The following is a 24,731-nucleotide window of genomic DNA, read 5'->3' on the forward strand; positions in this document are numbered from 1 at the left end:
CACCTCCAGGGAAGGAGTGTCTGTTGGTAACACTAAACATTGCATCTCCTGAAAATAAGTACTGGACGGCATTTCAGTGTTCTATTAAGTAAAATAAATATTTAGCTACGAAACAGAAGTAGCAGCTTACTTACCAGGATATTCCACAGTTATATTTTGAATTACATTGTCTGAGTTGAACATAAATACCACAAATGAGCCATTCTCAATGTGTAAGTGGACAAAATTATTTAAATGGTCATTAGCATAGAGCACAAGTGAATTTTTGTCATATGTCCTCAGATTTATGAGAAAACTCTTTGTAAGTACTGACGTAAAAATCTTTTTGTAATCATCATCTGGTGTTGTTTGCAGGTAATTTCTTTTAAAATAAGATTCCTTAGTCACAAATGTGAGTCCATTTACATTTATATCTGAAAGGAAACAGCAAAGTGGTAACTAAAAAATGAAGCCAGACAGATGAAACATATATTGTCCTTAAGTATCTAAACAGAGCCAACTTCTTATTAACAGAAGGAAAAGTGTAGCTGTATAAATAAGAAAATTTACTTTGATGTGTACTTGTACTGATTTTCAGTCTTCTTTATTGAATGTTCCATATTCCATAGATGGATGTTAATGTATGAAGCATGCATTAATCCCAAAGTTACAAATAATATTATGCTAAAAGTCAGTTTTCATTTATATATGTACTGAATCTCTGCTGAAGAACAAAACTATAATGAAATATACAAACCCAATGGGTAATGGAAAATATAAATGGAATAAAAATAATTTGAATTAGGACAGACTGCTGAAGAACAACCACGTCCAATAGCTTAGTCTACTTTTAAATGTACTTAAATGTGCCTGTCTCTCACTCAATGTCTCCTATATATGGTGAGTAGCAGTCTACCTTAATTCATATTGTTACTAAGACAACAGTTAAGGGTTAAAAAAATAACCAATTTTTTTAGGTACTACAGCCATCTGGACACTGAAACATGGATTCCCTATAACGGAATCCACCTCGCTGCTAAGACTCTCCTATGTTATTATTTACAACAACAATCAGCCCGTTTCATTCAACAGGGATTGTCTTGAGGGTGTTTGTCAGAATGAACATGCAAGCAAAATGTAAACCACATTTACATTTATAGACTGGAAACTGCATTTTTAAACCAAAGCAGCTGAGATGGATTCTTTACTGCTACATATATGTTACTCATGGCACAAATAAATAAATTGAGACTTAAGTGACAGCATGTGCTCTTAGACTGGCATGACTGACTGTCATACCACAACATGTGAATGGCTACGATATTGCTAAATAAAATACATGTTTGCTTACACATTCATCATGACAAAGACATTTTAAAATGGCCTGTGAACTTATACTGGATGGTTCTGTTTGTATAGAGCAATACACTGAAGAGCCAAAGAAACTTGTATACCTCATGTAGGCACCCTGCGAGCACACAGAATGCTGCAACACAATTTGGCATGGACTCCAATAATATCTGAAGTAGTTCTGGAGGGAATTGACACCATGAGTCCCGAAAGGCTCTCCATAAATCCATAAGAGTATGAGGGGGTGGAGAGCTCTTCTGAATAACACGTTGCAAGGCATCCCAGATTTGCTCAATAATGTTCATGTCTGGGGAGATCGGTGGCCAGCAGAAGTGTTTAAACTCAGAAGAGTGTTCCTGGAGCCATACTGTATCAATTCTGGACATGTGGGGTGTTGTACTGTCCTGCTGGAATTGCCAAAATCCGTCAGAATGCAGATTGGACATGAATGGATGCAGGTGATCAGACAGAATGCTTACATACATGTCACCTCTTAGAGTAGCATATAGACATATCGGGCATCCCATATCACTCAAACTGCACATACCCCACACCATTACAGAGCCTCTAGAAGCTTGAACACTCCCTGCTGACATGCAGGGTCCATGGATTCATGAGATTGTCTTCATACCTTTACACATCCATCCACTCGATACAATTTGAAATGAGACTCATCTGACCAGGCAACATGTTTCCAATCAATAGTCCAGGGCAAGGTGAGGCATAAAGCTTCATGTCGTGCAGTCATCAAGGGTACACAAACGGGCCTTGCTGCTAACATACTTCACATATGACCAGAATCTCTTTGGATTTTCTATCAGGTTTCAAGACAAAGTTTCATTTTGGAAACTGTTATAAGCATCTCATATTGAAGTCAGCATTAAATTTCAAGCTTCTGTAAAGGATCACACTAAATTTCGAGCTTCTGTAAAGGATCTCCAATCTTGGGGATTTTGCATCTGTTTAAATTTGGCATGTTTGTTTCGTTGTTTCTGCAACTGTGTTCTGAGTCATTTTGTGTACCAAGGTGGATCAGCTCCATCATTTGTTAATTTATTTGGTATAAATCTCTCAATTGCTGCTTCTATTATTTCCTTGAATTCAAGCCACATCTGGTCTGAAATGTATGATAACCAATAACTTCTCAGCTGTTAAAAGTCTCCAACCCTGATACAGTCTCCACTTCACTACCATGAACTAGAGCCACAATAACCCAACCATTACCATGTGCACTAGCATCAGCATTAGTAATTAGTTGATAAGAGGCAGTGGAACAAAAATAAGATCACTAAAGCTACAACCATATTTAAAAATTTGAAGGCAGCTGTGTCTAAATTTTGTCACACCCAAAGCCGCTGGCTTGGGAATATATGGATATCTAGTAATCATCTGATAAGTGTGACGAACGATTATCCTCTTTGCCATCACTCGATGGTACCTGGGCCACCACCTCCTCATTATAGTTTTACTTAGCGTCACGCGTGCTATTGCTCCTGGACCAGAAGCAGATAAAGGACTTGGCTCATTACTGGTGGCGGAAGTTGCAGTCTGATAACTGGCAGCTACATAAGTGATGTTTCTGGTAAGACGTCATCAGTCATCGAGCAGCCGCACGTGCAGCAGCATTGACACAGACTAGTTATGTCGTGTTATTTTAGGAGGAGAAGGTGTTCATGCCTTACAGTGTATAAAGCTATTGATAATATATCTATTACTATGAAGAGCAGAGTAGGCGCACAAGTTATTCATCATGGTCCTTCAGTGTTTTGCGGATGTGTACTGAATTTAATGCGTACTAATGCTGATGCCAGTGCACATGGTAATGGTTGGGTTTCTGTGGCTCTAGTTCATGGTGGTGAAGTGGAGACTGTATCAGGGCTGGAGACTTTTAACAACTGAGAAGTTACTGCTCATTATAGATTTCAGATATGTGAAGCTTATAAGAGAGATCTTGGTTCATTTTACTATATGTCTACAATGCTGCTGGTTCTTAGGACATGCAATCATAGTAAAGTAAATGAATCAGGCTCTGTGTCCATATGGATTAAAGGTGCACTGAATTGTGCCAAGATTGAAGTTGTTAAGTTGTTGTTGATGTGACACATTACTATAGAAACTGAAATAAAGTACATGTCCTTTTCATGAGAAAATTAAAAAAAAAATCACAACAGCAAAAAAGAAACCTATTGGGTCATGGCAAATGACCCATCCCAAGTCATCCAGATACTGATATACCAACAGACACTGACATCTCAGAGGGGGGAGCCGTGGCAATGGGGGGGGGGGGGGGGGGGAGGGGAGCTGTGCTTCCATCTTTGGTTTATATATATATAAATAAAGGGAAACATTCCAAGTGGGAAAAATATATCTAAAAACAAAGATAATGTAACTTACCAAACGAAAGTGTTGGTATGTTGATAGAGACACAAACAAACACAAACACACACACAAAATTCAAGCTCACGCACAAACACACATATCCATCCACACACATACAGACACAAGCAGACATATGTAACCTTTACATATGTCTGCTTGTGTCTGTATATGTGCGGATGGATATGTGTGTGTGTGCGCGCGAGTGTATACCTGTCCTTTTTTCCCCCTAAGGTAAGTCTTTCTGCTCCCGGGATTGGAATGACTCCTTACCCTCTCCCTTAAAACCCACATCCTTTCGTCTTTCCATCTCCTTCCCTGTTTCCTGATGAAGCAACCATGGGTTGCGAAAGCTTGATATATATATATATATATATATATATATATATATATATATATATATATAACAGAGGGAAACATTCCACGTGGAAAAAATATATCTAAAAAGAAAGAAAGTGATGAGACTTACCAAACAAAAGCGCTGGCAGGTCGATAGACACACAAACAAACACAAACATACACACAAAATTCTAGCTTTCGCAACAAACGGTTGCTTCGTCAGGAAAGAGGGAAGGAGTGTCTTTCCGCCGTCCACCTAACCTTCGTAACCTCTTAGTTCATCCCTATGAATTCCCCAAACCACCTTCCCTACCCTCTGGCTCCTACCCTTGTAACCGCCCCCGGTGTAAAACCTGTCCCATGCACCCTCCCACCACCACCTACTCCAGTCCTGTAACCCGGAAGGTGTACACGATCAAAGGCAGAGCCACGTGTGAAAGCACCCACGTGATTTACCAACTGACCTGCCTACACTGTGAAGCCTTCTATGTGGGAATGACCAGCAACAAACTGTCCATTCGCATGAATGGACACAGGCAGACAGTGTTTGTTGGTAACGAGGATCACCCTGTGGCTAAACATGCCTTGGTGCACGGCCAGCACATCTTGGCACAGTGTTACACCGTCCGGGTTATCTGGATACTTCCCACTAACACCAACCTGTCAGAACTCCGGAGGTGGGAACTTGCCCTTCAGCATATCCTCTCTTCTCGCTATCCGCCAGGCCTCAATCTCCGCTAATCTCCAATTTCTATTTGCCGCCGCTCGTACCTCACCTGTCTTTCAACATCACCTTTGCCTCTGTACTTCCGCCTCGACTGACATCTCTGCCCAAACTCTTTGCCTTTACAAATGTCTGCTTGTGTCTGTGTATATGCGGATGGATATGTGTGTGTGTGCGAGTGTATACCCGTCCTTTTTTCCCCCTAAGGTAAGTCTTTCCGCTCCCGGGATTGGAATGACTCCTTACCCTCTCCCTTAAAACCCACTTCCTTTCATCTTTCCCTCTCCTTCCCTCTTTCCTGACGAAGCAACCGTTTGTTGCGAAAGCCAGAATTTTGTGTGTATGTCTGTGTTTGTTTGTGTGTCTATCGACCTGCCAGCGCTTTTGTTTGGTAAGTCTCATCACTTTCTTAGAAACATTCCACATGGGAAAAATATATTAAAAACAGAGATTCCATGACTTACCAAACAGGAAAGCGCTGGTAGATAGGCACAATAAAAAACACACACACAAAATTTCGAGCTTTCACAACCCCCGGTTGCTTCATCAGGAAAGAGGGAAGGAGAGGGAAGGATGAAAGGATGTGGGTTTTAAGGGAGAGGGTAAGGAGTCATTCCAATCCCGGGAGCGGAAAGACTTACCTTAGGGGGAAAAAAGGACGGGTATACACTTGCACACAAACACATATCCATCCACACATATACAGACACAAGCAGACATATTCACTGAATATGTCTGCTTGTGTCTGTATATGTGTGGATGGATATGTGTGTGTGTGCGCGCAAGTGTATACCCGTCCTTTTTTCCCCCTAAGGTAAGTCTTTCCGCTCCCGGGATTGGAATGACTCCTTACCCTCTCCCTTAAAACCCACATCCTTTCGTCTTTCCCTCTCCTTCCCTCTTTCCTGACGAGGTGACTTACCAAATGAAAGTGCTGGCAGGTCGACAGACACACAAACAAACACAAACATACACACAAAATTCCAGCTTTCGCAACCAACGGTTGCTTCGTCAGGAAAGAGGGAAGGAGAGGGAAAGATGAAAGGATGTGGGTTTTAAGGGGGAGGGTAAGGAGTCATTCCAATCCCGGGAGCGGAAAGACTTACCTTGGGGGAAAAAAGGACAGGTATACACTCGCGCACACACACACACATATCCATCCGCACATACACAGACACGAGCAGACATTTGTAAAGGCAAAGAGTTTGGGCAGAGATGTCAGTCGAGGTGGAAGTACAGAGGCAAAGATGTTGAAAGACAGGTGAGGTATGAGCAGCGGCAACTTGAAATTAGCGGAGGTTGAGGCCTGGCGGTTAACGAGAGGAGAGGATATACTGAAGGGCAAGTTCCCATCTCCGGAGTTCTGACAGGTTGGTGTTAGTGGGAAGTATCCAGATAACCCGGACGGTGTAACACTGTGCCAAGATGTGCTGGCCGTGCACCAAGGCATGTTTAGCCACAGGGTGATCCTCATTACCAACAAACACTGTCTGCCTGTGTCTATTCATGCGAATGGACAGTTTGTTGCTGGTCATTCCCACATAGAAAGCTTTACAGTGTAGGCAGGTCAGTTGATAAATCACGTGGGTGCTTTCACACGTGGCTCTGCCTTTGATTGTGTACACCTTCCGGGTTACAGGACTGGAGTAGGTGGTGGTGGGAGGGTGCATGGGACAGGTTTTACAGTGGGGGCAGTTACAAGGGTAGGAGCCAGAGGGTAGGGAAGGTGGTTTGGGGATTTCATAGGGATGAACTAACAGGTTACGAAGGTTAAGTGGACGGCGGAAAGACACTCTGGGTGGAGTGGGGAGGATTTCATGAAGGATGGATCTCATTTCAGGGCAGGATTTGAGGAAGTCGTATCCCTGCTGGAGAGCAACATTCAGAGTCTGATCCAGTCCCGGAAAGTATCCTGTCACAAGTGGGGCACTTTTGTGGTTCTTCTGTGGGAGGTTCTGGGTTTGAGGGGATGAGGAAGTGGCTCTGGTTATTTGCTTCTGTACCAGGTCGGGAGGGTAGTTGCGGGATGCGAAAGCTGTTTTCAGGTTGTTGGTGTAATGGTTCAGGGATTCTGGACTGGAGCAGATTCGTTTGCCACGAAGACCTAGGCTGTAGGGAAGGGTCCGTTTGATGTGGAATGGGTGGTAGCTGTCATAATGGAGGTACTGTTGATTGTTGGTGGGTTTGATGTGGACGGACGTGTGAAGCTGGCCATTGGCCAGATGGAGGTCAACGTCAAGGAAAGTGGCATGGGATTTGGAGTAGGACCAGGTGAATCTGATGGAACCAAAGGAGTTGAGGTTGGAGAGGAAATTCTGGAGTTCTTCTTCACTGTGAGTCCAGATCATGAAGATGTCATCAATAAATCTGTACCAAACTTTGGGTTTGCAGGCCTGGGTAACCAAGAAGGCTTCCTCTAAGTTACCCATGAGTAGGTTGGCATACGAGGGGGCCATCCTGGTACCCATGGCTGTTCCCTTTAAGTGTTGGTATGTCTGGCCTCCAAAAGTGAAGAAGTTGTGGGTCAGGATGAAGCTGGCTAAGGTAATGAGGAAAGAGGTTTTAGGTAGGGTGGCAGGTGATCGGCGTGAAAGGAAGTGCTCCATCGCAGCGAGGCCCTGGACGTGTGGAATATTTGTTTATAAGGAAGTGGCATCAATGGTTACAAGGATGGTTTCCGGGGGTAACAGATTGGGTAAGGACTCCAGGCGTTCGAGAAAGTGGTTGGTGTCTTTGATGAAGGATGGGAGACTGCATGTAATGGGTTGAAGGTGTTGATCTACGTAGGCAGAGATACGCTCAGTGGGGGCTTGGTAACCAGCTACAATGGGGCGGCCGGGATGGTTGGGTTTATGAATTTTGGGAAGAAGGTAGAAGGTAGGGGTGCGGGGTGTCGGTGGGGTCAGGAGGTTGATGGAGTCAGGTGAAAGGTTTTGTAGGGGGCCTAAGGTTCTGAGGATTCCTTGAAGCTCTGCCTGGACATCAGGAATGGGATTACCTTGGTACACTTTGTATGTGGTGTTGCCTGAAAGCTGACGCAGTCCCTCAGCCACATACTCCCGACGATCAAGTACCACGGTCGTGGAACCCTTGTCCGCCGGAAGAATGACGATGGATCGGTCAGTCTTCAGATCACAGATAGCTTGGGCTTCAGCAATGGTGATGTTGGGAGTAGGATTAAGGTTTTTTGAGAAGGATTGAGATGCAAGGCTGGAAGTCAGAAATTCCTGGAAGGTTTGGAGAGGGTGATTTTGAGGAAGAGGAGGTGGGTCCCGCTGTGATGGAGGACGGAACTGTTCCAGGCAGGGTTCAATTTGGATAGTGTCTTGGGGAGTTGGATCATTAGGAGTAGGATTAGGATCATTTTTCTTCATGGCAAAGTGATACTTCCAGCAGAGAGTACGAGTGTAGGACAGTAAATCTTTGACGAGGCCTGTTTGGTTGAATCTGGGAGTGGGGCTGAAGGTGAGGCCTTTGGATAGGACAGAGGTTTCGGATTGGGAGAGAGGTTTGGAGGAAAGGTTAACTACTGAATTAGGGTGTTGTGGTTCCAGATATATATCTAAAAACAAAGATGATGTGACTTACCAAATGAAAGTGCTGGCAGGTCGACAGACACACAAACAAACACAAACATACACACAAAATTCTAGCTTTCGCAACCAATGGTTGCTTCATCAGGAAAGAGGGAAGGAGAGGGAAAGATGAAAGGATGTGGGTTTTAAGGGAGAGGGTAAGGAGTCATTCCAATCCCGGGAGCGGAAAGACTTACCTTGGGGGAAAAAAGGACAGGTATACACTCGCACACACACACATATCCATCCGCACATACACAGACACGAGCAGACATTAGTAAAAGTATATATATATATATATATATATATATATATATATATATATATATATATATATATATATATAATAAAACATTAATCTTTATCTTATTCATTTTATTTGTTCTTTGAGAAAATGACGTTATTTTAAGAGAGACGGACTTAGAGTATTCAGCGCTGGCTGAGCGCCTCCGGCACCGCTATATATATTTACTTAGCCCATGTTGCTGGAAAATCAAAGATCAGATAAGGATTGCGCAACTTCCTGTTGTGGTTACGCAGTAGCTTCCGTGTTAAGTGACTGTTCTTAAGAGACGTGTCAATGGGCAACAGCCCGCATCTCGTGGTCGTGCGGTAGCGTTCTCGCTTCCCACCCCCGGGTTCCCGGGTTCGATTCCCGGCGGGGTCAGGGATTTTCTCTGCCTCGTGATGGCTGGGTGTTGTGTGCTGTCCTTAGGTTAGTTAGGTTTAAGTAGTTCTAAGTTCTAGGGGACTTATGACCACAGCAGTTGAGTCCCATAGTGCTCAGAGCCAATGGGCAACAACACGGGCCCTAGTATTACTAGGCCCGTGTTGCCCAAAAATCATGTTTAGGCATTTATGTTAGGTTATTAATTTGTATTATTGTTAATAAAGAAGACTACACATTGATGTTGCCAAAAGCCGAGAAGCGATTCTTCTTAGTGTTGTAGCCCTCTGGGGCACTCTGGGATGCACTCTGGGTTCTCTGGGAGTGCACATTATCTTCTGCGACGGTAAGGCATGGCTGTGTGCTTCGTGTGGCTGCCTCGAGTCGAATGAGCCTGCAGCTGCCTCAGAACAGGATGTACTTCCTGCCCCCCACCCGTGCGTGCAGCGCCAGCACGCCAATTGCGCAACCACTTCCGGTGATAAGTTTGATTTTCCAGCAACACGGGCCTAGTAATACTAGGGCCCGTGTTGCGCTCTCTCTCACACACTCCACAGCGCTCTCTCTCGCACACTCGCTGCCTCGCTCAGCGGCTAAGTCCCACTCAAGGTCACGCGCCACACACAGAAACACAACTGCAATACACACAGCCAGTGTGTGTGTCTATATATATATATATATATATATATATATATATATATATATATATATATATATATATACACACAAATTCATTTGCTGCCATTTGCTAAGATATATATCTTTGGTAAGCTAGTTTACCACGTGCGGTGTTCTAGGTACTTTGCGTTGCCCACTGGGCATTCTAGCATGACTCTACTGGTTTTACTTAGCATCGCACACGCTATTGCTCCTGGACTGGAACTAGATAGCTACTGGCGGCTGGAAGTTGCGGTCTGATAACTGGCAGCTATATAAGTGACATTTCTGGTAAGATGGCATCAGGCGTCGAGCAGCCGCACATGCAGCAGCATCGACACGGAATAGTTATGTTGCGTTATTTTAGGAGAAGGCGTTTGTGTCTTACAGTGTATAAAGCTATTGATAATATATCTATAACTATGATGAGCGGAGTAGGTGGGTAAGTTATTCTTCATGGTCCTTCAGTGTTTTGTGGATGAGTACTGAATTTACACTTACTAATGCTGATGCTAGTGCACATGGTAATGGTTGGGTTACTGTGGCTCTAGTTCATGGCTCCTTGAGTATTGAATCTGATAAGTTTGTTCACACATGGAGTACCATCTCCTTCAGCATCACAATGCCAGATCACATGTGAGTGCTGCAACATCTCCTACAATCTGACACTTTGGATCCACTGTCATGGATCATGAAATCCCGACTTGGCACCATGTGATTTTCAACTATTTTCAAAACTTAAAGAACACCTTTGTGGATTTTGCTTTAATAGTGATGAAGTGATGCAAACAGAGGTGAGGTTGTGGCTCTGTCAACAAAATCAAATATTCTACAGCGACGATAGCAACAAGCTTTTCTCTTGTAGAGATAAATATGCTCATCATCAGAGTGACTAAGTTGAGAAATAGATATGTAGACATGAAGAATAAAGATGTAGGATGTTGATAACATTTGTTTTATTTAACAAGATTTAAGAAGTTTCACATAAAAAATTTCAAGGCATTACTTTTCAGCGTGCTCCCATAGCTGCTAAACTATTGTACCTAGTGAATGATATGTTATAAGCAAGCTAGCACACCTAAAATAGGCCTTTTAATATAATCAAACAATGCAAACTCCAGGTATGAATATTAACATTGTAGGAAATGGCAGATTACTGTTTATCATACAAGAGATATGTCAAAAATGATACATCTTCTTTACGGTAAGTAGCATTGTGTCTTTTTAATATAATGATATTTGTAACTAGCTTTCAGCCTGCAGCTTTGCCCATGTTTAATACTTCCAATATATTTCACTCATATGTAGATACCAGAGACATTTAACATATTTGTACACATATTTCTTTTATATCTTTAGAAACGTACCTCCGAATTCTGAGGAAACTTGTAGTTCTGTCAGAAACTATTATTTTGAGAAGAAGAACTGTCACAGGCAACTGACTGATTCTCCACTGTTTTACTCCATTCAGCTCTACAGAGGACATTAAATGTATTTGTGGTATCAAGCCATGTGGCATGGCATGGCATGGCCCCCAAAACATGCTGGCAAAATTATTGGCTCACTGTAGTGCTCATCCATACAATGTGGGTGATGCACTGAACAGTGCAAATAAGAGATAGATTGTGCTTCACACTTTTAAAGTATTCCAAGTCAACTACTTAAAGAAATGAAATACCAACAGGCCATTTTCAGATGCTTCTACATGTCATCCCTTCTTGTTGTTACCCCAACCCTTAGTGACTGTAATCATATCTTACTCCCACAGTATTTTTATACAGACAACGAGTCTTCTATATACCAAATTTGGTTGAAATTACTCCAAGCATTCATGATTTATGCTTTTATGGTACCCCTTCCACCCAAAACCCTCAGCCATAGGAAAGATAAGGGTATCTTACTGTCAAGAAAATTTCTCTACATAGCCAATTTTCGTAGAAATTCCTTCTACCATTAAAAAGATATGCTGATATGTCACTGCCTTTGTACATCCCTTCCCCAACTCTAGGGTGAAACATCATTTCATATATTAAATGATGAAGATTTTACCTATTAGATGATTACTATATCATCTGACACCATGAACTACTTAAATTATGAGAATACTTGGTAAACGTGTATTAAAATATTCATCAATGGAACAGAGAGACAACTTCAATTAAAATCACATGGTACAGTAATGAAAACCCTGGGTAGAACATAAACACAATGCTTAAGGAAAACCATTTACCTCTCAGAGGAGGCTTTGAGTAGTTGATAAGAAGGAACATAAAAGAAGATGAATCTCTTCTCTGTCTGATAAGTCAATGGGTTTACTCATTTCACTGTTTATATTCCATTCACAATTGTGTGTTATCTTGGTAATTTTTCCACATGGTTTCCTTTCATTATGGAATGAAATATTGTATGCATAATTTACATTCTACACTCACACTGCCCATCCATTTCTTTCTCTGTACTTCTATTTTGGCTTTCCGTAAGCACATGAACTACTTTCTACTTATTGTGATGCGCAAGAACATGGCACCCTATAACAGTCACAGTCAACTTAACTGAACGGTGAGCCAAGAACTGGGCTGGGACAGTGAATGTGTGTGTGTGTGGGGGGGGGGGGGGGGGGCACACGTGCATGCACTCAAAAGTATACACTGATGAAAATTAGTTGTATACTATTATGGTATCACACACTTATTAATATCATCAGAAAATAGAAAATGGTTTCATAATGTTTTGAGAGTTCAAATTGAAGCATTGTAATCATTTTCCCTAGGGTACTTACTAGTTTCACACAGAGGACCACGATGAGCCCAAGGATTTTCACAGATGCATTGAAATGTACTCCAAAGCTCCTTACATTGTGCACCATTCTTGCATGGATTTGGAACACAAGATGGCTTACAGTCTTTTATTATTTCAGACAAATGGACACTCATGTAGGAATATATATCCAGAACTTCACCATTGACGACTAAGCCTCGGAAGCATCCTATGAGGCCTTGCTTGACAGTGCTCATTTTCAAAAGGTCTCTAAAAAAGAAGAAAATACTTTTTTAAATGGAAAGTCCTGTGTGGAATGTAACAATATTATAAAAAGGATAGTTGCTACTCACCATATAGTGATGATGCTGAGTCACAGATAGGCATAAGAAAAAGACTATCAGAAAGTGAGCGTTTGGCCAACAAGACCTTTGTCGGTAATAGACAACACACACACACACACACACACACACACACACACACACACACACACACACACACACACGCAGACATGGCTGTCTTTACTTAGCCACTGCAGCTACGTCAGGCGGCTGACCTTGAACTACAGTATCGCTGTCGCTGGCGAGGCTGCTGCGGAGGATCGCGCTCTAGTTCTTACTAAGCGCAATCCGCTGCTAAAGGGTCCTTCCGGTTGGGTGACGCCCACGGCCGCGCGCTGATTGGCTGCCGCGCTCTCTTATCAGCAGCGGCGTCAGCCGCTACGTCACATCCGGCATGGAGGGGGCCAGACTCTGTGCTGAGGCAGCTGCACGCTCATTCAACTTGAGGCAGCCGCACAGTACAGACAGCCATGCCATACACACACACACACACACACACACACACACACACACGCACACACGCACACACACACACACACACACACACACACACACGACCACAGTCTCTGGGCTCAGCAGCCAGAGACTGTGGTCATGTGGCCATGTTTCTATGGAACAATTGCCAAAGAGTATTTGTCCATGTACACAATAAAGGTGGGATGGATGGAGGAGGAATACGGTTGTGGACAGATAAAATTTGGTCTAGGCAACCTGGAAGCCTACTGAAGAAGCCTCCCTTTTAGTATGGGATCAGTTTCGTTCTCATTGAATAGATGTTAAAAATAGACTGAATGAATTGAAGACTCAGATAGCTGTAATTCCAGGAGGGCTAATCTGTTTATTTCAACATTTAAATGTATGTATCAACAGACCATTCAAGGGACATATGGAGGAAGAGTGGAGCAGATGGATATAATCTACAGATTTTGAAACTATATCATCAGGAAGGAGGAAGAGACATAGCATTTCTCAAATTTGTGAGTGGGTCAAAGCTTCATAGGGCTCTATAAAAACTGAAAGAGTGATTCAATCATTTAAGGAGTATGGAATCAGTAACACACTGGATGTTATAGAGGATAATTTATTGCATGAGGATTTAGATCCTGACATGGTGGCTTCACATATTCCTTTCTCCAGCTCTGAGGATGGATTTTGAGGAAAAATATTAAAAGGTAAGCAGTTTTTCCTGTTTATATTGTCTAGATATAAAAAAGGGTCTTAAAAAGTGGGGTATATCTTTTATGCTGGTTTGTCTTGTATACTGGCAAATATGGTAATAGGCCCTGACACAACAATACTATTACGCACTTTTATATGTCTGTGTCAGCAGAACTAATCATTTGTCACTTGAAGATACATAGTAGCTAGCAATTCTGTCTCATAATTTTGTAGTTTTCTCAACTGAATTTTCCTTTTGATACAATTACTTATTTAATTAGTTACATGTTCCACATTTGTACAATACATCATAATGAAGATGGGTGACTTAGTTTACAGAATATTAACTTACTGAAATTTAAATATGGGAGCATGCTGGCAATTTACATGGGGGTTCACATAAAAGAAAACAATATTTTGTTTAACAAACACAAGTAAAAATTGCAACACTTTTGCACTAAAGAAGTTTAAAGATTCCAAACAAAAATTCTTCAATAGAATGGAATGTACTTCCCAGCTTACTTTTAAATTTAGGTTTTCTACACTCCTGGAAATTGAAATAAGAACACCGTGAATTCATTGTCCTAGGAAGGGGAAACTTTATTGACACATTCCTGGGGTCAGATACATCACATGATCACACTGACAGAACCACAGGCACATAGACACGGGCAACAGAGCATGCACAATGTCGGCACTAGTACAGTGTATATCCACCTTTCGCAGCAATGCAGGCTGCTATTCTCCCATGGAGACGATCGTAGAGATGCTGGATGTAGTCCTGTGGAACGGCTTGCCATGCCATTTCCACCTGGCGCCTCAGTTGGACCAGCGTTCGTGCTGGACGTGCAGACCGCGTGAGACGACGCTTCATCCAGTCCCAAACATGCTCAATGGGGGACAGATCCGGAGATCTTGCTGGCCAGGGTAGTTGACTTACACCTTCTAGAGCACGTTGGGTGGCACGGGATACATGCGGACGTGCATTGTCCTGTTGGAACAGCAAGTTCCCTTGCCGGTCTAGGAATGGTAGAACGATGGGTTCGATGACGGTTTGGATCTACCGTGCACTATTCAGTGTCCCCTCGACGATCACCAGTGGTGTACGGCCAGTGTAGGAGATCGCTCCCCACACCATGATGCCGGGTGTTGGCCCTGTGTGCCTCGGTCGTATGCAGTCCTGATTGTGGCGCTCACCTGCACGGCGCCAAACACGCATACGACCATCATTGGCACCAAGGCAGAAGCGACTCTCATCGCTGAAGACGACACGTCTCCATTCGTCCCTCCATTCACGCCTGTCGCGACACCACTGGAGGCGGGCTGCACGATGTTGGGGCGTGAGCGGAAGACGGCCTAACGGTGTGCGGGACCGTAGCCCAGCTTCATGGAGACGGTTGCGAATGGTCCTCGCCGATACCCCAGGAGCAACAGTGTCCCTAATTTGCTGGGAAGTGGCGGTGCGGTCCCCTAGGGCACTGCGTAGGATCCTACGGTCTTGGCGTGCATCCGTGCGTCGCTGCGGTCCGGTCCCAGGTCGACGGGCACGTGCACCTTCCGCCGACCACTGGCGACAACATCGATGTACTGTGGAGACCTCACGCCCCACGTGTTGAGCAATTCGGCGGTACGTCCACCCGGCCTCCCGCATGCCCACTATACGCCCTCGCTCAAAGTCCGTCAACTGCACATACGGTTCACGTCCACACTGTCGCGGCATGCTACCAGTGTTAAAGACTGCGATGGAGCTCCGTATGCCACGGCAAACTGGCTGACACTGACGGCGGCGGTGCACAAATGCTGCGCAGCTAGCGCCATTCGACGGCCAACACCGCGGTTCCTGGTGTGTCCGCTGTGCCGTGCGTGTGATCATTGCTTGTACAGCCCTCTCGCAGTGTCCGGAGCAAGTATGGTGGGTCTGACACACCGGTGTCAATGTGTTCTTTTTTCCATTTCCAGGAGTGTATGTCAGGCATTTAATATCATAGGGTATGTTATCAAAGATTACTATAGCAGCATTATTTACCCATTTCTGAGCTAAAGTCAGTTTGCATGGAGAATAATGAAGGCCAATTTTTTCTTCTTATGTTGTAATTATGAGTGGCATTATTCCTTAAAACTCTAATGGATTATCTATAACAAATTTTATGAGATTCTGTATCTACTATGAGACTGTCCTTAAAATATCTAACACTTTAAACAGTAGTCTACCACATGATTAAGGGTGAGCACCAAATATTTTTGTTATTGCATGCTTTCATGGAATGAAGAGTTTCTTTCTTAAATATAAGATTCTCTGGTTGCTGTTCCCCATGACACTACTAAATGAAAATAAGCAAAGTAGTAGTATATTAACTTCCTACTTTGTTTCTCTCCAATGTCTGCAGCAACACAAAGTGCAAAAGTGGCTGAACTGATTTGAAGTCTAAAAAGTGTTTGTTTTTCTTCCAATTTAAATTCTCAGCAATGTGTACATTCAAAAATTGTGAGTAAACCGAATAATCTGTGCATCTTTCGATGTACAGAATTAAATATGTTGTGATTGCTAATTGATGATTCACATTTAAAAATTCGTTTAAATACTAAAAAAAAATTTCCATTGCAATCTACTTGCTGATAGTGTTGAATATTTTACTGAAAACAAAAAATGATGGCTTTCCACCATTCCTAATGGTTGAACAATGTTGAAGCTCTCTTGGAATTGTGGACCAGAGCCTAGTTACCATTAAAACTATTACAGTAATCCTTTCAACATTTATAAAACAGAGGAACAATTTTTCATGTAATTTTAGCTCTAACTGCTGTTTTCAACTTAACTTTACAGGATTTAAGAAATTTTAAATTTGAAATAATGAAAAATTACTTTTTGTCCAATAAGTAAATTGAGAAACGAGTTGAAGAGATCCTGTGCCACAAAATTATAATGAAGATAGTAAATTTATTTATACTTAAAAAGCTTTGAAACTTACTCTGGTGCTCCTCCTATAAACATGCTTCCTTCAAAGGGCCCAAATTCTTCATCTGGTGCAAGATCCACCATTTTTGTCTCTGTATTGATCATGAATCGAACATGATGTTCATTATAGTCAATCCAAATTTTCTGCCACTCTCCTCCATTTAGTTTTCTGCCTGATTTTATTTCCATTACTTTGGAACTTCCATTATTGAGTGTGAAATTAAATGTCAAAGTGAAATCTGCAAACAAAAGAAATATTGAAAACTATGACTAACAGCTGCAAAATGTTATACTCTTTCAGAGGCTTCTTACAGAGAAATAGCACCAAAACAGCTTTGATATTTTGCTTACCATCTGTCAGTGCAACCATGAAGGAGGGATGATTTGGTCTTATTGGTGGCTGGTACAGTAGTATAGCCTTTTCTCCTGTAGTTCGGAAGCTAAATGAAATATCACCCTTCCTCCATCCAGGTACTTCAATGTACGATTGACTTGATGTAAAAGTTACTACATATTTTTGAGTATCTGAAATGTACAAAAAACACATTTAGAGAATCAATCATAATTTTTGAGACAGTGTACATGGTAGTAATGTTTCATGTTATAAATGCGAAATTGTTAACTACTGACATGAAGTCAAGCACAAAACTGTAAACGTCCCAAACTGTCAACCATCTGTTGGTTGAAAGGCAATGTCGTCTAAAAAAAAGTTTTTATCTCATAGCACAACAAAGTGATGAAGAAAGAATCATATAACATACATAAGACACAGACACATCATATTTCTCAATGATTTTATCTCATTCATATTTTAGGGGGTATCAATACTTTAATTTATTAAGAATCAATATGAACTTACTAAAGAATTACTTTCCTATAATAATGCCATACATGAAAAATGTATTTTTATAAAATGGACAGTAAATATGTGCAATGTAAAGCAGTTGAGATGAAAAATTTTGCTCAAATATCTAAAAATTTTTATACCATGTATGTTTTATATTCAGATCAGCTGAAAAGAAACTGTATTTTGGAAATATAGTTTGCCACGTACTAATGGATTCTTCCACTGCTACTTGGTACAATAAACTCATATCTATGAACAAAAATCACATACTGGTAATCTGAATGTGAGTTTTTCTTGCAAGACTTATAACATTATTTGCAGTACTGACACTTTGTATTTCTCAGTCATAAACAGATTGATGCATACCATTGCACTACTAAAGAACTGGTCAGGAATAAGAGGGCTTATAGAATTTTTAATTAATACAGTCCACTGACAAGGTAGTTCCTGATGCACAAAACAAGTGTAGAACTGTTGCGTGATGTTACAAAGGTGGGAAACATTGACTTCAATTATTAAAACAGCTTAAACTTTTCAATTATGATTTTTATGAATTAAAATTTGCATGATACTTCTGACTGATCCAGCCCATTGTTGATGTACACACAATTTTGTGCAAATTATGAGTAAATAAATATATTGAATTTTATTAAATGGAATCTCCTGTTTCATAAAAATGTTAACACTTATGTAACCAGTTTCAGCCCCTAGACTATTATCTACTGCTCAGTCTTAACAGGAGCCGTATTTTCAGCTGATGAGTATTGAAGCATTAGTGTTCAGAGTTAGTTTGAGTAACTAACTGTAGGATTATTTTATATCAGAACAGTTACTGTTGGTAGTTTGTTTGGATGATGTTTCAAAGGGCCCTGCATGTTGGAGCAACAAGGGCATGTGGCCAAGGTAGCAGTGACCGGTAGGTGTGTGCATTTTACAGCTCCCTGGTTTCAGGCTGCTGTAGAACTGTGACCAGAAGGGCCCCAACTATAGATAACATATTTACAGAAGATAATTTAGACATTTGTTATGAGCTAGTATTGAAAAATAATCAATGACACTTTAAGTCACTTAGGTGACCATGCCAAAGCAAGATTAGCTGGCACCAACTTTTGGTTAATAAACCCATTATACAAATACCTGGTCTTCTTATTGCAGTTTGGAGTAAACTGTAGGCATAAGTGCTTTAATCAATCTTAATTTCTGTGAGGCAAAGATTTCTAGGAGCTATATGTCCAATGTCAGGTTACTGAAAGCTCAAGTCTGTTGACCACAACCAGGCACACAGATCAAAAGTTAGTACAAGAAAGATTTTCTTAAACATTGTCTTATACACTGAAGGAAGTTCCTCAGCATTCATTTGTTCCCTCATAACTGACACACAACTCTGGATGTGACTGCACACTTGATAATGGCCGTGTAATGTCCAGGTAAACCTACACAATATTCTTGTCTGTTCCTATTCCACCCCTGCTCCCAAGCCGTTGCTCCAGGGGTCGTATCCCTGGAATAGATCTAGATGCACGACTTGTTGCATAGATTCTCACACTACCAAATACAGGGTGACAATTATTCAACTACATGAAAAAAATGTAAATTAGTTACAAACTATGGTGTGCACACACTGTATTTAACATGTAAATGTTGCTACAGATATTTGGATTTAGATTGTGACATGTTCAATATGCCCACCATCGTTGGCAATGATGTGGTGCAGACAAATGTGAAATTCTGCATGACCCGCTGAAAGTGTTGGAACATTGATGCTGTTGATGACCTCCTGAATGATTGTTTTCAGCTCAGCAATGGTTTTAGGGTTACTGCTGTACACCTTGTCTTTAATATAGCTCACCAAAAGCAGTCACATGTGTTCAGATCCAGAGAATATGGCAGTCACTTGAGGCCCATGCCAGTGGCCTCTGGGTACCCTAGAGCCAGAATGCAGTCGTGGAAGTGCTCCTCCATGACATCATGATGGCATCGAGCTCAGTCTTGCATGAACCACATCTTGTTGAAATCAGGTTGACTTTGGATAATGGTGATAAAATCATCTTCCAAAACCTCCATGTACCATTCGGTAGTCACCATGCTGTCGAGGAATATTGCACCATTTATTTTGTGACTGGAGATTGCACACCACACAGTTACCCACTGAGAGTTATTATATTTCTCGATCATGAAATGTGGATTCTCAGTCCCCCAACAAGCCAATTTTGCGTATTGATGAACCCATCCAAATGAAAATGGGCTACATTGTTAAACCAAACCATACTTTTCCCATCATGCCCTGTAGCCAACCGTGCTGTTTGAACATTCTATCACAAACTGTTCAGAAGTTATGATGATTTTATTTCGTACAGTTCAATAATTGACACCCTGTACTCCAGTCATGTCACAGGCTTCTCTTACCCAATCAGAGCCAGGGCCACCTGTGAAAGCAGTCACATTATCCACCAACTTAGTTGCAAACACTGTGCTCATTCCATGTGGGCATGACCACTAAGAAGCTATTTGCCTACATGAATGGCCACCACAATATTGTGGTCACACGTTGCTCAACAAGATGTGCTTAGCATTTACTGCTTCACAGCTTGTGCCACCTGGATTCTTCCCATCAACATCTGATTTCCTGTATTTCACAGGTAGGAACTCATCCTGCAACCTATCTTTCATTTCCGTAATCCCCTGTCCTCAACCTCCACTGGTCCCTGTCCTCCACCTACCTCTAAACTCTTCCTTGCTCCCATTACTGCCCCACATGTGCCTTCTGTCCCACCAACACACCTGCATAATCCTTTCACCTCCTCTACTTCTCTCCTCACCCTCATCCACTTGCTGCCTCTACCCCCAATCTCCCCCCTCCTAGAGCAGCCTCCTGATGATCCTCCAAGCAGCCCACTATCCATCCCTGTCACATCCCTGCACACTCCCATTGGCAGCACTAGCATCTTCTTCTACCCCTATCTTGCAATCCCTTCACCTTCTTGCTCCACAGCTCTTCTGTACCCCTACTACCCACTCCTGCCAAGATTGTTGCTCATGTCAAAAGCAGATGCAGGGGGCCCTTAGTGCCGAGACATGACGGCGACTGTGTCTGTCTGTGAGTTATGCGTGTTTGAACATGTGTGCACTTTATATACATTATGATGAACAGCACAGCCTAATAGCTAATAATATCTACCAGTTTTTTTTCAATATGTTTGCCTCCCTCCTGTAAGTGGTGAGTAGCATTTTACCCATTTCATAATGTTGCAAGTAAATATACAATTTCTTGCAATTGGAGCTGTCATATAATCAATCTCATAACAATAGTTATGGATGCCCTATGGTTGAGACAATATACATAAAGGACAAAATAGCAAATAAAGGTACTCCTGTTCACATACAACTAGATACTATCATACACAGTTCAGCTATGTTTTGTATACCATGAAAAACTTATTTGATTTAGTGAAATTTTACATTTGCCTCATCCAGAACAGCATTCCTCACATTGCTGTCTCTTCTAACAGGCATTACCTCCTTTAGGGGGAGTGGTTTCCTTTTGTCTATGTCCACTGGAAACTGTCAAAATTTAGCATGTTTTCCACTTTAGATGAGCTTCTTGTGCAAGATGTCAGGCAGGTAAGGCATTCTTTTAGAACTACAATAAAAAATAGAGTTGAAACTTTGAGAACTTTGTTCTATTTCGTTCTTGGTTCAATAAATGTTAGATGATTTATGAATTCAGCATTTTTATCTGTAACTGGTCACAGATTAAAATAAACATGACCAATTCCATAGTTATAATTTGCGTGTATTATTTTCAGCATTCGGTTTTCACAGCTTTGTATGTCCATATACTACAGCAGTCTATCATAAAGAGTAGACAGGAGATGAATGTTTCTCTTATAGTTGACTTCATTGCAAGAATATTGTTGCCCACTGAAACTGTAGGTTCCCCCTTCTTCCAGGCAGTATCATTGAACTGAACAGGTAAACTTTCCCTCATTGCCTTTACGGTTTCACCAGCATTAGTGTTTCTATGAGTTTCCTAAACCACTTGATCACACACAGTCTTTGGCATAAAACCTGGCTGATAGCTGCTATTGCAGAACCTAAATCTAAGTCATTTGCCTAAGACACCAATAAAACCTGCCACCCACTCAAATTCTAAGTCTGGCCATCCACATGATTTGGCAACACTATGTTACATGGAAGTTTCTGGAGGAAGTGTTGTCTTCTGTTCAGGCTATTACAGTGCTTTATCTGCTCATGGTCTAGAGGTAAAAACCATGCAATGTAGGTACAATAATGCAAGTTTGAGTCCACTCCTTCCTTTATTTTTTAAACTGCATTTCATCTGTCTCCTAAATGTAACACTCTGATGCAATCTCAAAAGATAACTTGCTTCACTTTCTAACCCATCAGTAATAGCAAAATCTTCCAGAAACATTTCCACTGAAGAGCTTGTGGCCGCATCAATATCAGAATAGTTTATGCTCTAGAGTTTCCTCATCCTACAACAACCACCAGTCAATGGCCTCTGATCATCGGCCAACCATTCCCTGGTGCCAGGCATTGTTCAAGCAGATGAACACAGCATGGTGCACCTTGGGCACATGTCTGCTAATGCACTGGCAAGGGTAACACTGTTTATTACTGTAATTTGATTTTCTGAGCAAAAAGAACTTCAATGAACTGAGGGAACACTGTGCAATAACACAATGTGTGTAGGTTTCTATGAATTTATTTGTCAATTGTCATGTGAAGTACTAGTATTTATCTCTCAGCTACATATTGTATTTTGTGTATGTGAATCTTATGAATATTGTTTAAGTGTTATAAAACAGAGTAAAACGGAGGAATGAAAGCAACAGAGGCAGCTCAAAACATTTGTATTGTGGGGTCAAGTCATCTCTGAAAAGGTTTTCTAGTTTCAGGAAAGATTATTCTGGAATGAAAGACTTGCCACATTCAGAAAGTCTTGGTAATTGACATTTGTGATAAACTGCAAACATTTAACCTTTGTATGACATTTGCATTCAACAGGCAAAGTACAGAAGCCAGGTGCAGGACTAATATGTGCTCACATCAACAGCGACAAAAAAAAAAAAAAAAAAAAAAAAAAAAAAAAAAAAAAAAAAAAAAATATCCAAGAGGTGAATGACAATTACGCAGTTTTTCTTGAATATCATCAGTTATCTCACTGGACATGCAATATTGTTACTGTTAATGAGCGAATATGTCTTTATGTTAATTTGTTAAGTAGAAATAAGTGGCTGAGCCCTAACAAAACTCATACTCAAGCAAAGGGCATTGGAATGGATAATGTTTTGCATCTGGTTGCACAGGAAACATGTTATACATTATGAACTCCTCCACCAAAGAGTGTCTATTGCTGCTGATGTTTGCTGCCAACAACTGAGATACCTTTCGGTAGCAATGTAACAAAACTGACCAACAACATTGGATCAAGAAACGCTGTTACATGATTATCCACTCTGCCGATAGCACAAATGAACTACCAAGGAGTTTATTTGTGAAGTCATCCCTCACACATTTGTTGTTCTGATCTTATACCCTCAAATGTTTATCTTTCACACTCCTTACTTAACAACCATCAATAAAATTCCTTTGTGGATGAAAATTCACTTCAAACTCGTAACAATTCTTGGCTTTGTGAACCTATCATTATTTTGGGCTCTCTCTATCTTCAGCATACTGCAAGATGGAAAGCTGTTCAGCATAGGCATTTTTCACTTTAATTCACGGGGCATCAGCATTAGTTATACTGTAATCATCATAAGTACATGATACTTGTCATACTTTGTGTATTTATAGACTGAATGACAGTTTTGGTTAAGGAGAAATATTCTAGATATTATTGTCAAAGTTTTGTGGTTCTTGTTCCACATTCTGGTGACAACTGATTCTCCTTTCATGTTAGCAGAAGTTGGGATCAAACTTGCACTGAACACTTTCGGTAGTGTCATTTTCTCCACTGCTTTTTGAGCCTACTTGTTTGGTCATTCTTGATTTGGAACATTATGGTGTTCATAGCTTATGAAGTCTCTCCATGGTTGTTCATGTTTTGCAAACAAGGCAGAGTTGTTATTATGTTCCCTTACTCTGCAAATGGCAGCAATCTTAAAAAAAAAAAAAACATTTTCTATCTCTATTATTATCAAAAGATGTGTTGCCTAGTCATAATGTTTACAGTACTAAACCTGGAAATGCTCCAGAAATGTGAAGTGCATCTGATGAACGAGTTTTTCACTTTTCAATATGCTTAAAACAGACAAAAAAGTAATTGTGACAGTTATTGATAAATGATGTTTGGTTTGCAGCTGGTTCACCTGAGTATATTTTGTAACTATGTTTTACTCCCTAACCACAACCTATATGGCCACACTGCCCAAGTTGCCTATATTGTATCAGCAATAAAGCTCGATTAGAGTGAGAGGTCGTGTGCAGTGAAAATTGGGAAAGGAGGTGGGGAGCAGATGGGAGGATTTGGGAAGGTGGCTGACAATTGTAAGGGAGATGCCCCAGGCACAACTGACATCAATGTGGCACTGTTGAACTCATTTTGGCTGCAGTCACAGGGTAATGTGTGCAGTGGAGAGAGTGAGTATAGGATGAGTGAAGGTACGGTCAAGAGGTACATCAGTGTGGGGCTAGGTGAAACATAGCAACTATGAATAATCAATTTTTACACATTTTCATTCTATATCTAATGCAGCTGCACAAGCAATATGTAGCTGAACATGTCAAAGTGTTATTTGTCGAAAATTCACCATATAGCGGAGATGCTGAGTCCAGATAGGCACAACAAAGAAACTCTAACAATTAAAGCTTTCAGCCATTAAGGCCTTCATCATCATCATCAACAACAACAACAACAACAACAACACACACACACACACACACACACACACACACACACACACACACACACAGAGACAGAATCATGGAAATGCAACTCACACACATGACTGCAGTCTCAGCCTACTGCAGTGGTGGTTG

The 24,731-nt window shown here is 41.3% G+C and overlaps 1 protein-coding gene across 1 annotated transcript in view; it reads right to left on the minus strand.

Moving 5' to 3' along the window:
- Window positions 1-24,731, minus strand: part of LOC126251538 (axotactin) — a 611,191-nt gene that overhangs the window by 187,927 nt on the left and 398,533 nt on the right. The window contains exons 19-22 of the mRNA XM_049952046.1: window positions 17,231-17,404; window positions 16,893-17,118; window positions 12,447-12,694; window positions 135-413 (exon numbers count right to left, since the gene is read on the minus strand). Of these exons, the coding sequence (XP_049808003.1) occupies window positions 135-413; window positions 12,447-12,694; window positions 16,893-17,118; window positions 17,231-17,404 (927 nt within the window). The remainder of the gene's footprint in view (window positions 1-134; window positions 414-12,446; window positions 12,695-16,892; window positions 17,119-17,230; window positions 17,405-24,731) is intronic.

This window comes from Schistocerca nitens, chromosome 4 (assembly GCF_023898315.1).
Source record: "Schistocerca nitens isolate TAMUIC-IGC-003100 chromosome 4, iqSchNite1.1, whole genome shotgun sequence".
NCBI classification, from domain to species: Eukaryota; Metazoa; Arthropoda; class Insecta; order Orthoptera; family Acrididae; genus Schistocerca; species Schistocerca nitens.